General features: G+C 39.9%; 1 protein-coding gene across 1 annotated transcript in view; it reads left to right on the top strand.

The window, feature by feature from the left end:
• Window positions 1-12,935, top strand: part of LOC137340029 (EF-hand calcium-binding domain-containing protein 6-like) — a 33,582-nt gene extending 20,647 nt beyond the window's left edge. Inside the window, exons 11-17 of the mRNA XM_068002234.1 lie at window positions 711-821; window positions 3,809-3,911; window positions 5,721-5,845; window positions 5,960-6,203; window positions 8,937-9,106; window positions 10,343-10,508; window positions 12,632-12,935. Of these exons, the coding sequence (XP_067858335.1) occupies window positions 711-821; window positions 3,809-3,911; window positions 5,721-5,845; window positions 5,960-6,203; window positions 8,937-9,106; window positions 10,343-10,508; window positions 12,632-12,850 (1,138 nt within the window). The 3' untranslated portion in view covers window positions 12,851-12,935. The remainder of the gene's footprint in view (window positions 1-710; window positions 822-3,808; window positions 3,912-5,720; window positions 5,846-5,959; window positions 6,204-8,936; window positions 9,107-10,342; window positions 10,509-12,631) is intronic.
• The last annotated feature ends 5,385 nt before the right edge of the window (window positions 12,936-18,320 follow it).

Genomic DNA, 18,320 nt, shown 5'->3' with positions numbered 1-18,320 from the left:
TGATTTCAAAGTTCAAATGATAAAGGTTTAACAAAAAAAAATTGTGTAGGAGCTTTAAGGAAAATAATACCTTCTTTGAAATTGGTTTTAAACAAAATGACCATGCCATAAAATGTCATTTTAAAACCACGTGTTGTGGAGAAATCCAGTTTGTTAAATTGTTTTTTGCATCATCAGGAGAACTTCTCTACTTCTTCTCCTTTGATTGAATCACAGTACCAGCTGGCCGTGGGGTAATGTGGTTGGGCTCAGTGACAAAAGGGGACATTCCTGAGAGGATTGGAGATGTTTCCCACAGAAAAATTAGCCCTCAAAAGTATATATATTTTTTGAATTCTGGGCTGATATTTAATGAGATTCCCATACTAGGGACGGAAACATTTTTTCAGCATGCTAACGATTTCAGCACATACTTTCCACATTATGTTGAAACAAAAAAATAATTTTATGTGTCAGCCAAACTGTTCTGAAATGTTGTAGAATAGACCAACAGAGGGTGAGCTAATTATTTTGATATTTTCTTAGCCTACGGGTAGGAGAAATAATCCTATTGCAGCTGAATTTCTGCGCTAGACAGTAGCACATTATACTTGTAAACACTTAACATTGTTTGCAGTATTCTACTGAAATTATCTTTTTTGTAAACAGGGTAAAGTTATATCAATAATGCAGGGTTATGGATATTATCTGATTTTTGTCTATCCTGCAAGGTTTGGCATTAACATGTCTGATGAAGAACTGAGTTATCTGAAGGACAGGATACCACTTGATGCTCGAGGCAATGTAAAATACCTTGAATTCATGTCCATGTTTGACAGCTGGTAAGTAGGTCTTCGCTGTATTGTGCTGCTGGGGAGTAGGTCAGATGGAGCCATTTTGAGACCATGGCGTATGATGAGACATTTTTGAGTTGAAAAGAACAATGATAGAGAACACCCTCAGACAATGTAGTTCCTAACAGCCACCAGTCAATTCTTCCAAAATGACCCGCCTTGCTCTGAATTGGCAAGGCTGTCCATTTTTTTTAGCAATTAGCTGGCTTCAAGTTCTCCCAGTGCAGATTTTATTCTACTAGCTGTGCAGATGAGAAGCCCTTACACCATTTTGGCTGAAAAATAATCCAATGCTGGGAAGTTGATAGCCATGTTGTGTAACCAAGAAGTAAAAATTCATCAATATGAATACTGCTGCTTGTTATTGATTTTAAGTTTTACTTTTTACCTTAGATGACAAATTGAGAATCGAGGAGCAGTATTATAAACAAGATAGTGCTACTGCAGTGTGGTTTAGTGAAAGTCCAACTCAGTAAAATTATTACTAACTTCTATTTTACAATACTTTAAAATGTTGATTGACTTAATTATGATTGACTTACTTTGTTTTGACTGAGAATTAGTGAAAAAAACTTTTTTCCAAAATGTCTTACTAAAACAATAGAGAATATAAATGTGGATGGAATATTGAGCCCTGGCACATTTTTAATATAAACCATGATTAGTGTATCTCTAATAACAAGGCAGCCCTGTGACAATTAGGTTTATAAATGTATATATATGTGGTTGTATATAGCACAGACTGGTGGATGTCCACAGATCTGTAAAATTCACTGAATTTCAGCATTCCATAAAATCCATTGTAGTCTACAGGATCTAAATTAAAAAGAAATACAGTATAAAATCAGAATTAGATTGTTTTGAATAATGTCTTAATTTTTGCATTGCTGGTTTATTGAATTAATGTAACCATTGTTCAAATGCCTTATAATCTTGTTATGATTGTTAACATATGGATCATCTATATACGTGTCTCAGGGAAAAATGTTCCATAAATTTCACTAAATGTCACCAGATTTTTCTTTCAAATGTAATGAGTCACCTCCCATAATATGATGGCTACACTGTAGTACCGACTTGCCGTACTGCAGAGAAGTTGGTAGATACAGAAATCAGTCTAGATGTGCATTTTAATTGTTACCACTCTCACACATTAAAGATCTAAAAGACGCATTCTCATCATTAAAACTAGATGCAGTAGGTTACACAACATATGGTTTCATATTTTAGATGTGATAAACTCATGGAATCACAGTTGAGTGTGTTATAAAATACTCCACGTGAGACTGCAGAGGAGTTGATTCATATTGTGGCACATTATGTAGAGTCAAACTTACAGTTTTTTGTACTAAGCTGAAGAAGTAAGAGTGGAATTTTGTCCCATACAGTTGTCACTATTTTGTTGATAGTGATAAATATGTAGGGTGATATGAGAGTGATCACTCATAAAACATAATTTATTTAACTCATTTTGAAGGCTATCATAACTCACTGATGACTTCACCACTCATGTGTTATTCGGTCTTTCCTTTGGTATTTTACTGTTCCCATTGTATGAATTCTACTTTGAATAGTCCATGTTAAAGAAGCATAGTTACATAGTTACATAGAAACTACAGCACAGAAACTGGCCATTTGGCCCAACTGGTCTATGCCGATGTTTATGCTCCACACAAACCTCCTCCCACCCCTCTTCATCCAACCCTATCAACATATCCTTCTATTCCCTTCTCCCTCATGTGCTTATCTAGCTTCCCCTTAAATGCTTCAATGCTATTTGCCTCAACTACTCCTTGTGGTAGCGAGTTCCACATTCTTACCACTCTCTGGGTGAAGAAGTTTCCCTGAATTCCCTATTGGATTTGTTAGTGACTATCTTATATTTATGGTCCCTAGTTTTGTTCTCCCCCCCCCCAAGTGGAAATATCTTCTCTACATCTATCTTATCAAACTCTTTCATTACTCTATCAAGTCACCTCCCAGCCTTCTGTTTTCTAGAGAAAAGAGCCCCAGCCTGTTCAACTTTTTCTGGTAAGTATAACCCCATGGTTCTGATATCATCCTCGTGAATCTTTTTTGCACCCTCTCCAGTGCCTCTATATCCTATTAATAATATGGAGACCAGAATTGTGCACTTAGCGAACTTTGCTGATAGCTCAGATTTCGACAGCACCTCTGAAACCCGCGACCTCTACCACCTAGAAGGACAAGAGTAGCAGGCACATGGGAACAACACCACCTGCACGTTCCCCTCCAAGTCACACACCATCCCAACTTGGAAATATATCGCCGTTCCTTCATCATCGCTGGGTCAAAATCCTGGAACTCCCTTCCTAACAGCACTGTGGGAGAACCTTCACCACACGGACTGCAGCGGTTCAAGAAGGCGGCTCACCACCACCTTCTCAGGGGCAATTAGGGATGGGCAATAAATGCTGGCCTTGCCAGCGACGCCCACATCCCATGAACGAATAAAAAAAAAAGACGGTTAAGGTACTGGGTAGCTGCAAGACCTGGAAATCCCAGGTTTAATCCCCAGTCTGTACTGAATTATCTAATTTCAGCCTGAGTGATGGTAGGTCTGCTACAATCAGCCTTAACAACCCTGGGTTGGGAGGGGAAAATTATTAAGGTTTCCCACTCCTGACTGCTATCCAGCAACCTTTGATGCAAGTGCATGAGCGTGACTATCAGGTAAGGATGCTCCCTACTGTCTGCCAACACTAACTTTGGGCTCAAACTTGAAGAACAGCCTTTTGCATGAGGTCCCAAATGGCGACTGGCACCATTGGCAAAGAGCTAATGGTCACAGGAAAGGATAAAAATTGGTGGGAAAGAAATAAAAGATGATAAACAGTAATATTTTATCAATTCCTATGTTGAAAATATTGTATAACTGAATATGATTATCACTAACTTTTTAAATTCAGTCACAAATCAAGTAATAAGTGACATTTGTATTGGTTGCTTAATAGCAAAGGTGCAAAGAGTCTTTTGGGTGACAAGTCTATGATGACAAACCTCAGCAAAGAACATCCAACAAACAAAGAACATAGCTTGGGAAGAACAACAGATCAGGTAGAATTTATAGCTATCATTTTCTATTTGAAATGTTTGTATTTGATGAACTGTGCCAGTTTTATATTGGGCCAGAACTCGCGCAGAGCGGCAAGGCAATGCTCGCCGCAGCTCCTGCGAATTAAATTAACGAATGTACTTACTGCGGGCTCTGTGGCGTCAACTTGCTTGATTTTGAACTTTTAAAAAATTGTGCGCTATCAACTCAGCCTCTAAGCACCATGAGTTGACGAGCATGGAAGAAATCTGTGCGAATAGAAAACACGCCCACAAAATCTGACAGGAAGAGACGTCATGCCCACAGGTTCAGGCGTCATTGCTGAAGCAGGCCAGGAGACTTCATTCATTTAAAGTTAGTTATTCTGGATATTATTGTAAATAAAAAAGTATATATTTTTATATAAAAAGCCAAAGAAATAGTTAAATTAAGGATTGTAAACAATTTTACAACACCAAGTTATAGTCCAGCAATTTTATTTTAAATTCACAAGCTTTCGGAGGTTTCCTCCTTCGTCAGGTGAACGATGTGAAAAAGATAGTTTTTCACATCGTTCACCTGACGAAGGAGGAAGCCTCCGAAAGCTTGTGAATTTAAAATAAAATTGCTGGACTATAACTTGGTGTTGTAAAATTGTTTACAATTGTCAACCCCAGTCCATCACCGGCATCTCCACATCATTTAAATTAAGGAGACAGAAGGGAAAAGTAAAAAAATTTTTAAAAAATGTTTTAATTTAAAAGAATGTTTTTTTAATGACCAAAAATTACTATTAAAATAAGGAGTAATATGAGACTTTACATTTTTAAAAGTTAATTTTTGGTTGTTTGGCAGTCATTAAGACTATCCGCGCTGTTAAAAGTTAGTTTCGACCTGGTATTTTTAAGCGTACCTGTTTGGTGGCGTAATTAGTTGTTTTCCAGCTGGGCAGATGAACAAGTTTACACTTTATCAATGATTTCCCTGATTGCAGTGTGCGATGGCCCTTTAATTCAAAGCTGTCATATTGCCCGCTCACCACTTGGAGCACATTCACGATTTTAGTGTTTTATTGCGCATGTGCAAACATGGGAGCTTGCTCTTTCGATTCACCACTAAAAACTGGCAGCGCTGTTGAGCTCCTCCGTTATTTCGGGAGCGAGTTCTGTCCCATTATCTTCTTTAGACAATAGACAGAAGGACTTGGATGGATTCAGAGCTTATTCGACAAGTTTATAATGAGTGGTAACCCATCCAGTATGGCCAGTATCCAAGTCCTTTTTATTAGCTAGATGAGCTCCATAAGCAATTAATGGATGGAAAATTGTGGGGACTATGCTCACAATTTCCCAGTATGCACCCTTGGATGAGGCTTTATGCTGGGAGTGCACATGTAGAAAATTGACTGTATGGTTGAAAGTTATTGAAAAGAACTGATAAGATAAAGCTAAGTGAAGTATTGATATCTTAATCTGCTGATCTACTTTTGCTTTTGTAGTTTTACTTCTTAATAAACACAAATCATTCAATTTTAGCCTAAACTACAGAGTCTGGCTGCACGATGTTTTCTGTCAGTTTGAAGAAATGTTGAGCATAGACTGTACAGACTGTATTATTTCTGATGCACACTAGATGGGTGCTTTTTCTGTGGCAATGCCAATCTCAATATTTACAGCATAAGATTAAGTATAGGTTCATAAGAAATGCAGGCTTGCCTATGGAAGTTGATTTTAGCAGAGTATGAATAAGGAGCATTGGGAGGTAACTCAAATTGTAACATTATTTTACCACTTTATTTCACCAACACTTCTAAATCTTTTCTTTCATTATAGGTCTCTAAAATTATACAGGATCTCTTGAAGAAACAATACCAAGTGGTGGAACAAGATTTTAATAAACTAGATAAAATGAATACAAAACGACTTTCTCCTGAGTCAGTGTACCAGCTACTGAAACAGTTATGGAAACTTTTCCTGCTTTTCTTGTTGGAATTAATAGAATTGCACATTTCACAGTCACAACAGTTTTTTGTTCAGTAAATTGCTTACAAAGTATTCATTGCTTTACATAGGTTTGACATTCACCCACCAATCTCTAGAGATGAAGTCAGAAAACTCTGGAGCACTTTAATTACCAGTCAGAATAACACTTTGGATTTCTATGAATTTGTTCGACACTTTGGATTCTCATCTAAATCAGCTTGTTTCCCAAATGCAAAGATATGTCCACCAGTTAAAGGTGACAGTGACTTTCTAATTCGATCTAGAAAGCTGAACTGTGACATGGAGATCATTGAGGATAATCTGCAAGCTAAGGTTGAGTAATAATTCAGTTAAGAAATTTACATTACATTCATAGTCAGTGTTAAATCTGCGCGCAGCATTTTTATTTATCAAGTACATTAGATATTTATTTAGCTCAGATTCAGCGTAGGACGTAGGACAAAATGGATACAGCACAAATCAGGGTGAAGTATCCATTTTATATTGTTTATTTAACTACATCTGTCTTATCATAATGAAGCATCACTTTTAGCTTAAAATCGGAGTTTGCATTTCATCTCCCTCTCCCTCCAGTGTCAGTTGGCAGCATTTTCACCCCTAGGCCAGAAGGTTGTGGGTTCGAGCAGCCCTGCTCAAAGATTTAAGCTCACAAAGCTGACAATAATGCAATATTAGAAGAGTGTGCATTGATGGAAGTGGCAATGAGATGCGAAGCCATGGTCCTATCTCTCTGTTCTGACAGCTGTTCTAGGTAGAAGTAAGATATCCTATGGCACTATTCTAGTCAAAGAAGAGTGGGGAGTTTCTCCTGGTGTTGTGGCCAACGTGACTTGCTCAAATCAACACAAAACAGATTAATCGGTTATTCATTCCATTGCTGTTTGTGGAATATTGCTGGTGCAAATTCTCTACCACAGTTGTCCACACTCCACAATTATTGCACCTCAATAGAAATTCATTGTGTAAAGTGCACTGGGATATTTTAAAAAGACCTATTTAAATGCAAATATTATTGCACATGACCGAAATATAGAGCTGTCCATAAATTTTGTATGCCAAAAAGTACAATCTTTGATCCCCTCCTTTGATGCCAATTGTATACTTGTCCAACCTTCTCACCTCATAACCTTCCACCCTGGAAAATAATTAATTTGGATCTCAAATACAACTTTTTATTTACTTGTAGCTGATCTCATATGCTGTCTAAGTATGTCCTCTCCCTGGAACTTCCCAGACTGATACAGTGGGGTAGATGTTGAAGCCTCCCACCTAGCAGAAACGGGGCAGTAGCACCCTAAAAATGGTGGGGAATGGCATCGCCCTGTTCCCTCCATGGCTGTGGCCGCTGCAATCATCATCTGGGTCTACCACTGGATGGCTGGAACACCCTCCTGAGTCGGGCAGCAGGCCCATTTAAAATGTAAATCAAAGTCCTATGACATAAATAGGACCCCAATTGCCATTTTAGGACAGTATTGAGCGGAGTGTGCACAGTGCATGCTCCTCTCAGCATTTACGGGCAGTCCATCCGAAGAAAAACCCACAGGTAAATTTGACTGTATTTCTGTGAGGTAAGAGTTCTCCTCCAAGCCCCACAAATCCAGCCTGAGACGCTACCACACCAGGTCCTCCCCCTCCCGAGATCGGAACCCCCACTCCAGGGACCTACCTTCTTCCGGCCCAGAGCTGGCGGGCTGATTTTAATGAGGTCCTCAAAATGGACTGGGCCTGTGGTCAGCGCTGTCAGGCCAGCGCTCTTCTCTGGTTGGCTGCCCGATAATTAAAATCTACCCCTGTGACTATTCTCACTATTTTCTGTTCCTTGCTTGAAAACAGGCCCTACCTCACACATTTTTCATTCAGAGTTGGCACCACTGCCATATTGGCCCAAACCAAACTACTGAAAATAGCCTATGTACATTTCTGCAAAATTTCTCCTTTTCTCATAAACTCCTCCCTCACCGTAGTTTACATTCTTTATGGTTGGTCCCTATTCCCATAGTCTCTTTTTTGACTCTAGAAATGTACAGAGTTTTGGATCCCTCGGAGTAAAAATCAAAGCCCAAAAACAAATGAGCAGCTCAGCTGACCGTGAATGCACCACAGAAATAAAACTCTTGCTCTCCCCGAGCGTCATCTGAACCCTTTAATTAGATTATATCTTTGAAGTCACTTCCCGTTAGCTTTTGCTTTTTATGGCATTTTAATGAAATGTGTTATGATGCATTGTTTACTATGTTGATGAGGAATGTTAAGAAGTGTTGTAAGAATTTGCTTAGTTCTGTTTTTCCAGATCAGCAAGTTTTGCAATAAATAATTTACGGAAACGTGGTTTTCTTCTGGCCCTTGTTAAGTGAAATATGTCATAAAAGTTAGTGCATGTGAGATAAATTAATTCATGTGTTGTACGGTTATTTTGTGTGACGATAATGGTTGATAGAATGCTCATGCCTTTGTATATATTTATATCAAATTTCCAACCACAGACTAAATAATGTAGTTAGCCTAGTAGGTGACAGATTAGTGGAGCAGCAGGGAGAGTTCCTGGAAGATTTGAGGTAGAAATCATTGTGGATCTCAAATAGCTAATATATGAAAACATAATTCTGTTTTTTAAGCATGTCCATGTAGACCTAGTTCTTTGTTGAGAAGTTCCTAAGTTGAGTCTGCAATGATAGAATATGTGTTCAATATTTAAATCAAAATGTCATTCCATTTGTAATTTTTATAGTTTCAGCTGAGATACCACATGATTCACTATAGGCTTATGAGATAAATTGATTGGAAGGCAGGACAGTGGAAGTTCACAGGTGTATGAAACCCATCAGTGATGTCATCAAACTAATTCTCTTTTGATTACAAGTAGTTAGGTAAAAATAGGTAGAAACCAAAAATAAACCATTTTTTAAAAGAAACACTGCTCAATCTAACATTCACTCAGATTTCAAAGATTCTTCCCCAGCATTTGTATGTGAAGCAAAACAGCTGGTTGTCTTATCACAAGTTTCCACTCTTCTTGATTACGAAGCTGCTATCTTATCCTAGGTTCAGCTCTTGCTGGATGACCTTTGGACAAACTTTCGTGAGTTGGACCAATTTAATACTGGCTTTGTTAGCAAAGAGGAGTTCAAAGACATCCTCATGGACCTATGCGTGGCACTGAATGATCAGACCTGTGAGATGATCACCAGCAAGTTTGACCATGGAAAGAACCGGTTAGTTAGTGTCCGGTTGTCTTTTTCAAAATGGATTTCCTTACCTGGTTTACACCATTACGTTCAGATTGTATTTATACGGAGTTCTAATAAAGACCCACAAAAGAAGTACAGTCATCAATAAGCTAATATTAAGGGACGGCCTTGATGCACTAACGTATTATCCTGTGGAGCAGTAGGATGTGAGTTTACAGGCACAAGTTCACATTTAGCAAATTTATGACTTTGGCTATAGTACTGATTGAGGAGGGGGTTCCAGAGAGTCAGTAGAATGTAAGCACTTCTCCACAGGAAGGGACTGGAGCCTGATGCTTGCCATGTGCTGATCTAGAAGGGAGGTAAGATAAAAATGGTGAGGCAAATGGATGAAATGCTAATAACTACAAAAATTTAATTTGCTTTCTTGTCAAAGACAAATTGTTAAAAATATGCAATTGAGGCAATGTCATCCTTTTTTGTGACATTAGAACGATGTTATCAGGGACCACCAGAAATCCACAGATATTTGAGTCAAATTTTTAAGATTTATCCCCAACCTTTGTAGCTACAGAGATGGGTGAGGGGGAGGTAAAATAAACAGATGCATGGTTTTATTGCATGCAAGGTTTAGAATGCATTGCTCCGCAAAAATAAAAGTTCAAAAAGTTCTAGAAAAACACATCAGTTTTCCTGCAGGTGTTTGTTAAACCGCAGCATCAGGAGCAGCCCACCTTTCTCTTGGTTCGTGTTCAGCGTATATTATACAGCATGTCTGAGTGAACTGGGAATGTTTTCTTAGCATTGGTGGCTGACACTGGAAGCCAGATTTACATTTTGCCAGGTCAAATGGAATGGAGAGCCAGACCATCCCAATAGTCAGCCTAACTGCTTTTTGTAGCCTGCTGAGCACATCTCACAACTCTGAAGGGTGAGCGGATTATACGCCTCCTAATATCATGGGTTGAATTATTTCCCATATCTACCACACCCAGTTTTGTTTGTAGCATTCTTATCATAAAGAGTCAATTTTACATATAAAATTACTTGTGGTGGTTAATTGATTACAAAATCAGCAACTGCAAATAACCCACTGCATCTCAGATTACATGTGATATAAAGTGTTATCGCTCTATAGCCTTTCTAAACCTAAGTGAAATGGAATCAATTTCAGACCATAGTCAAAAATAAACTTTAAGCTTATGCAGTTATAATTTAGAGATGAATTTTCTTTAAAATATTTACATATATTTTGTTTAGGATTTCTTATGTTGAGTTTCTGCAGCCATTTGAAGATCGAAGGAGATCACTCAGATTTGACAATTTAAAGACTCTAACCCAAAAACAACAACAACCAGAGTTCACAATGTACACAGAATCCATGCATAAAGGTCTGAGCGCTATCACAGAGAAACTTCGAAGAAAGGTAATAGAAGGATTAGCAGAATCCTTCTCTAGACTTTGTAGCCAATATTGTACTTTACCTGGTGCCAAGCAAAACATTTGTAACAGCAAGTGGCAGGTTCAAGCTGCAATCTACTTGGAGTTGAAGCCATGTAGTTTTAATCACTAATTCCTACAGAACACTGGCCAACAGTCCAAATACAAGAAGACTGTCATATCTAGCCGATAGGTTCATCACTCTGATCAAGTGTTTGAGACTGAACTAATGTGTCATGCCATGGAATAGAAAGGTGCAGGATAGTTTTTCACACTTGCACTTTTAGCCATAGCGTGTTTATGATCGCAGCAATAAAATCAAAATTGGAGGAGCAGGTGAGCAGAAGCCAACCACTTCCCCAAAAGGCAGGTTCATGTATTGGTTACATTTATTCCCTGATTTGTGAAACTGAAGATAATTTGGAACATTCATTTATGGTGCATGAATGAATGAACATACCTGTGATCAGTGTGTTGTAAAAACTAATCTAACTACTTGGTTACACCTTTTGTCCGTAAAGTTTGCTTTTATATCTTAAAGTGACAGTACAATATTCTAGTGATCACTGTATTGGATATGACTTAAGAAACCTTTCCTCCCAGGTTACTGTTTTATTTCACTAACTTCTTTTTACTGAGTTTTATACCTTTACCTCTTCTCACCTGAATACAATACAGGAGTATTTTCTCTGGGCGGTAGAGGTTCCCAGTACTTTGACCGAGTGGTTATTCTCCACTGAGTATTGGCAGATTTATTGACCGTGAGAGAGAGGGATACATAGCTGAGCCCAACCCTGTCCCTACTTTACATCCACACAAAGGAACTTTATTAGGTGTTGCTAAATTGTGATTTAAGAGATATCTTATTTTGTCCCCTCCCATTTGCAAAAGCAGCAGCCAATTGTAGTTGTTCCTCTACTGCCCAACTGAAATCTGACAACTCAGCATAAATGGATGATTGAATCTGGAACCTTCTTGGTCTTCGTGAGTCTCACTACAGGTGCATGTATCCACATAGCCAATGGTTACTTGAGGTTGGCTTTAAAAAAAGAAATGGTTTACTCTTGATTTAAACTGAAGCTGCAGTGGTCTTGTGCCATTGTAGATGTTTTGCTCTTCAGAGAAAAATATAATGGTACTATTGTAGAGATGAAAAGGAAAACTGCAAATGTTGGAGATCTGAAATAAAAACAAAAAAATGCCAATAAGGTCAATCAGCATTTGTGATGAAAAAATTGTTAATATTGTTGGTGTGACTCTTCTTCAAAACATATTTCTCTTTCAGATCATGATTGATGTGCTGTCCTTTTCTAGCATTTTATGTCTTTATTTCAAATTACTATTACAACCCTCAGATGTTGCTCAATTTCTTTTTCAGCAATTTTGATTCTTCATTTTATTCAGTAGTGCATCATAACAATTGTATAGTGATCTTCAAGTAGGCAAAAATCTCAGAGCAGATGAAGAGGTTGGGCACTGAGCAGGAATTGAAGGAATTTGGGGGAGGGGGCTGGGATTGAAGGCATTTTTGAAGGGATCGGTTTTTAGGAGACTTTTGAAGCAGGATGCATAAGTAGCAAGCAAGGGCGGACTAGCTTCCCTGAAAGGGCACGGGATTCTCACTGCAAAAGGAGGAGCGCTAATTATATACAGAGACATGAAACCATTCATGGGGGCACTCAGGAAATCTCCCGATTTCCCATATGGCCAGTCCATTCCTGGCAGCAAAATAAAGTGGGCTGGAGGAGAATTCTAGAGAGTGAGGTCTTAGTGACAAAATGATTGGCCTCAATAAAGATATTATAATGAAGAAAATGAATATTAACAAATGTATGATAATGTCCTATCTAGCTTTAATACTGAATTTCTGTGTTTGAAGTGGAAATAGAAATTAGAAACATATAAAGGTGATATGTATCCCAGCTTGAAGATGATGGTATTGGTTTATTCAGTTGTACAAGTGCGAGGATATGCACTAATATATTTCAAGCATTGCTGATTTTACTGGATGATAATTTTGTTGATATGGTAATATTGAGTGTCATGGTCACTAAATTGAATCCACCATCTATTTCTAAGATTCCATTGTCCTTTTTTTCTCTCCTGTAGTTAGCTGGTAACTGGAAAACATTGGACAGAGTGTGTAAAAAACTGGATTGTACCAGCACTGGATTTCTCACATTACCTGAATTCCAATCTGTTCTTCGACTCTGTAATATAGTCTTGGATGAAGATGAAATTTATCACATGATGTCAAAATATGATGAAGACATGGTTGGCAAAATTAAGTATTCAAAACTTATCAACAACATTTTCAATGCTCCATGAATATTACTTGTTTTACTGGCTTTATACAGATTTGTTAGTAATATGGTGTATTCCTCTGTATTAAAAAAAAATTGTGTGTCTTGTACTGTACTATTATGCTTTGAATTTTTAATCTTATTAAATGATATAAAAACTGGGACAATTAAGGTTTATGACAATCATAGCTTTCCAGGATCATGCGTGAGTTCATTTGGACAATTCCAGATCTTCACTTAACTTCATACATAAATTAAGAATTTCAGATTTAAGGGATCTTGGATTGTAAATATGGAGAATACCATACTGCATATCAAGGGAACAGCAAAAAAAATGCTGGAAACATTCAGCAAGTCAGGGACAGCATCTGAGGAGAGAAGTGACAAGTCACTGTTTCAGGGGTTGCCCTTTATCAGAATCCTTTTGCAGTCCTTGCCAAGGAAGAAAAAGGAAGAAAGGAAGAAAAATAGGATTTTGTTAAAGCGCCAAATAAGATGAAGGAGGAAATGGAAACGGGGACCAGGATAGATCTGAAGCAAAGTAAGTGGGTGCTGCTGAAGAGAAAGATCGAGAGTGTACATGTGGCAGTGCAAGGTGGAGAGGGTGGATCATGTGATCACGCATGGCGGAGAGGGTGGATTGTGACCACGAATGGCGGAGAGGGTGGATCATGTGGGAGCGCATGGCTGATGGTGTGGATCATGTGGCAGCTCATAGCTGAGGGTGTGGATCATGTGGCAGCTCATGGCTGAGGGTATGGATCATGTGGCAGCTCATGGCTGAAGGTGTGGATCATGTGGTAGCTCATGGCTGAGGGTGTGGATCATGTGGCAGCTCATGGCTGAGGGTGTGGATCATGTGGTAGCTCATGGCTGATGGTGTGGATCATGTGGTAGCTCATGGCTGAGGGTGTGGATCATGTGGCAGCTCATGGCTGAAGGTGTGGATCATGTGGTAGCTCATGGCTGAGGGTGTGGATCATGTGGTAGCTCATGGCTGATGGTGTGGATCATGTGGCAGCTCATATTGGAGAGGATGGATCATGTGACAGCTCATGGCGGAGAGCGTGGATCATGTGACAGCTCATGGCGGAGAGGGTGGATTGTGACCACGAATGGCGGAGAGGGTGGATCATGTGGGAGCGCATGGCTGATGGTGTGGATCATATGGCAGCTCATGGCTGAGGGTATGGATCATGTGGCAGCTCATGGCTGAAGGTGTGGATCATGTGGTAGCTCATGGCTGAGGGTGTGGATCATGTGGCAGCTCATGGCTGAGGGTGTGGATCATGTGGCAGCTCATGGCTGAGGGTGTGGATCATGTGGTAGCTCATGGCTGATGGTGTGGATCATGTGGCAGCTCATATTGGAGAGGATGGATCATGTGACAGCTCATGGCGGAGACTGTGGATTATGTGGCAGCACATGGCGGAGATGGTGGATCATGTGACAGTACATTGCGGAGAGGGTGGATCATGTGGCAGCGCATGGCGGAGAGGGTGGATCATGTGGCAGCGCATGGCGGAGAGGATGCATATTGAGGTACTTTGTTGGTGCAATATTGCATTACCCTTGTCCCACTCTAGGAAAGAATAATGATACTCTCATTGCAACTCCAGCAGAATGGTGCTGGAAGACCCGGAAATTAAGCTAGGACCAGGATATGTTGGGTAGGAGGGGGCGGGACTGGGACTCCCAACTTTGGGAGTTCCGGCATCCCTGGCCCTCGGGAACCCAGTGTAGGATCAGCGGTGACACATCCAGTGAGACCACCAAAGCCGGGAAGTGGGCCACATCTGAGGGTTCAGGCTAGGATTATGGTCTGGACCACTGAAGAAGAAATTGCAATTTTTTTTTCCATTGTTGGACGTGTGCCTTTCACCAAGGGGTGGGAGCAGGTCCAAGCACGCCTTCCAACCTTCCCCCACCCTCACACCCCCGGAACTGGGAAATGCACTAGGATTCTCAGCCTCTCCACCATGGCAAGTGCCCGAGATGGAACTCTAGTGGAAAAGGTTCCCATGTCATGCAAAGTAGGGAATCATCCGCTGGGATCATGGGTCTGTGCATTGTCAGCCACTTGATTTGGGATGGGATCAATATCCTTCAGGGCTGGCTGTCAGGAGACCCGCCCCATCACTTCCAGAATTTCAGACCCGGATAATACTTGTACAAGCCCCTCTTCCAATAAACCCTCAAGGGTTTCTCCACTGGCCTTAGAATGCTAAAAGACTGCCCTACAGCCAGTGCTTAATGAGGCCAAATAGTGAAAAACATGGCAGAGGTTGTGTTTACTTATTGAAATATCATTAGCATGTTCCTGTCCACATATGGCCTGGAACATGTTATACCTCAGAGCCTGCCAATCGGAAAGTGGACAGGAAGCAGGACACAGCCATGCATATTCCCGAGCAATTTATCATCCCTGTCTGCCACAGATCTGCCACAAAACTAGCAGGGGGGGGTGCGGGGGAGGGGGGGGTCAGGAAAATCAAGGCTGGCATGGCCAGCCATAGCATGACACTCCTGTGTTGTGGCCTGGTTAGGTTTTCATGGAATATGCTTTCAGATTTGGCAGTGATCTCAAAAACAAATAGCTCAAAACCCACAGCCATTTACTTGGGAGACAGATTCTGTGTCACCGGCACTGCCAGGCTGCTCATGTTGAATAAATTCCAATGAGCCAAAGAGGGAGCAAAATGTTTAAATTCAGAGCTGCTCAGGCTTCTCCTTCAGTTGAGTTTATTACTTGTTCAACATCTCATGCATATGCATGTAATTTTGTAGATTGCTGAGTTCATCCGAAGGATCACACACAAGGTTGAGGGTGGAAGCATTAAGAAATTAATTGTGATACATGGTCAGTTTTACAGTTACAATTGCACTATCTGTATCCTTACACGGCGCTTAGCATATATGAAGCCAGCAACATCATAGAGATTTTGCAATTGTCTGGTAATAATGCAGATTGATTACAGTATGGAGAGCAAATTTTATATTTACTGCTGTTAAGATGATAAGTACATCCAGATTATTAGGCACAGCAGGTGACCCAGCAATAACTTTGTTTACAATGTTGAGCAACTCAAATAGGCTTATGGTGAAAAGTTGTTTGCAGTAGATTATATTAAACATGTTTGTAAAACTCTGGCTTTCCAGATAGCCAGCCTACTTTATGCCTTCCACAGTACACAGTAAATAAACATAGTAGTCCTGAAAATGTGTGGACCAGCGATCCTGTACGCCGGGATCATGCCCACTGGGGATCTCTGGTGCAGAGCCTGCCAAATTTAAAAGGGGTTAGGGGGAGGTCTCTTAATTAGCATGGCAACGGTGGACTCCTGGACCACGAGGGGCACAACTAGGGCAACCACCAGCTCCAGGAGTTTGCAAACTATGGCAGTGCAGCTAGGTCTGGCAGTGGGGGGGGGGGGGGGGGTCTGAATTCCCTCCCCCACCTTCCTCCACCAAGAACTCAGAGGCGCATGCTCGGCCCCCTTTGTTTGGGAGTCAAAATCTCTACAAAAACAAAATTGCCTCCTTTTCAGGAATCCAAGCCATGTTCCCAGCCTGAGCCCCCAGATGGGTCCCAATTCAGTCATTTCTTCGTTGAGTCAAAAACCTCAAGACTCATTCCATTTGCAAATTGGGTGAATGTCAAGAAGTGAGTGATCGATTCATTGCTGTAATTTCAAACTGAAATGGGATCCACTCAGTCGGTCAAGTGTCATTGTTGCGAAACGTTTACTTTGAGAACGGAACAATAAACATGTAATGACGTGCAGCAGTGTGAGATGACTTTTTTATGGATTTGCTAAGAGATAGACTTTTGTCTGAGTCATTATTCCATTGACTTCAATGGAAATAAAAATCGGAAGAGATGTAAAACAGGCTACTAACACAAAGTCAAAATTACCCCCAAACAGATTTAAAAATGCAATGTGCATTCACAATTGTTATGTGGATAGACATAGCTGTTAATTTGCGCAGAGCAAGATTCCACAAATAGCACTGAAGTGAATGATTAGATAATGCGTCTTGGTAAGGGAAAAAATGTTGGTCAGGACACTGGAAGAACTCTCTACGATTCTTCTAAAAGTGTCACAGGATTTTCAACATCCACCTGAATAGGCAGAATGGGCTCAGTTTAATATCACATTCAAAATGACAACACTCCCTCACTATTGCACTTTCAGCCGAGATTATGAGCTTGTCGTAGTGGGATGGGGCTTGAACTCTCAATCTTCTGACTCAGAGATAAGAGTGCTACCAGCTGAGTCAAGTGAATAGTAGTGTCACTTTCGAATTGAATGGAAAATTTAATACAGTCCTTTTGGATGGCCGAAAGTCTGATCCATGTTTACGTACAGAAATTCTTGAGAATTTTAAGTTTTCACAACAAAATCTAGCTGAATTATTAAATGTGTTTCTTTTTGTAGATGACCAACAGATGGCGCTCTAATAACCTATGAAGACAACTTTCAGCTCCAGTTCTTCCTAATTCCAAGACTCTATGAAGTATCTAAAGTTTCACCTGATTGTCAAACTGAGGTTTGCTGTGATGTGGTGAGTTTATTTCATTCTTGTACCAGACTATTGCAATTTTTATCAGACTTTATTAATATAATAAAATACCTTAGAGACAGAGGTTGTTGATCACAGCTAAATATAAATCAGTACAAAGAACACACAGTATTATCAACTTTAATAAGTGAATGTGCTAGATGTAATGGAACATTAATTGAGCAAATAGCAGGATCAGTAAGCACAGATATTTTAGAGTTATGATCAGCAATTAATTATTGAATAAATATACTTAGTTTAACTCTTCTATGTTGGTTGCTTGGTATCAGTGAATTTATCAAATGAAGATATAGTGATATTTTGCTGGAACTGGTATATTCAGACATAATTTGAGTAATAAATTATACAACACCGTACTCAACAAATGAAATAAAATTGTCAATTATACAAATAACCCATTCACTATTATGGACATCAAATTTTTTTGTGCTGCATCTCCTGGTTCTATGATTATTACAGCGGTGCAGAATGAATGCAAGTTCTTGTGACAGCTAATGCCCATCTATAATAAATGAGTTAGTCAATTGTTACAATCAATAATCCCCCCTCCCCCAAACAGACACCAGGATTTGAGCACATAATTGAAAGTGACACTCCAGTGCAGTAACGAGGGGGTTCTGCATTGTCAGACATGTGACTGAATGTCTGATCGAATAGCATCTTTTGCGCATTTTGATCTAGTTGTGCATTTAGCTGCAATTCCTTCCAGCTAAAAATTGGGAAGATGAAAGCCATTATCTTTTGCTCCCACCACAAACTCTGTATCCTTTCCACCAACTTCATCACCTTCCCCGGCCGCTGTCTCAGGCGGAACCAGACTGTTCGCAACCTTGGTATCCTATTTGACCCTGAACTGAGGTTCCAACCCCAAATCCTCTTCATCACAAAGAGTTCCTACTTCTACCTCTGTA

This window comes from Heptranchias perlo, chromosome 21 (assembly GCF_035084215.1).
Source record: "Heptranchias perlo isolate sHepPer1 chromosome 21, sHepPer1.hap1, whole genome shotgun sequence".
Lineage (NCBI taxonomy): Eukaryota > Metazoa > Chordata > Chondrichthyes > Hexanchiformes > Hexanchidae > Heptranchias > Heptranchias perlo.
Note: the sequence above shows the minus strand (reverse complement) of the source record. Positions and strands in the feature narration are given on the sequence as shown.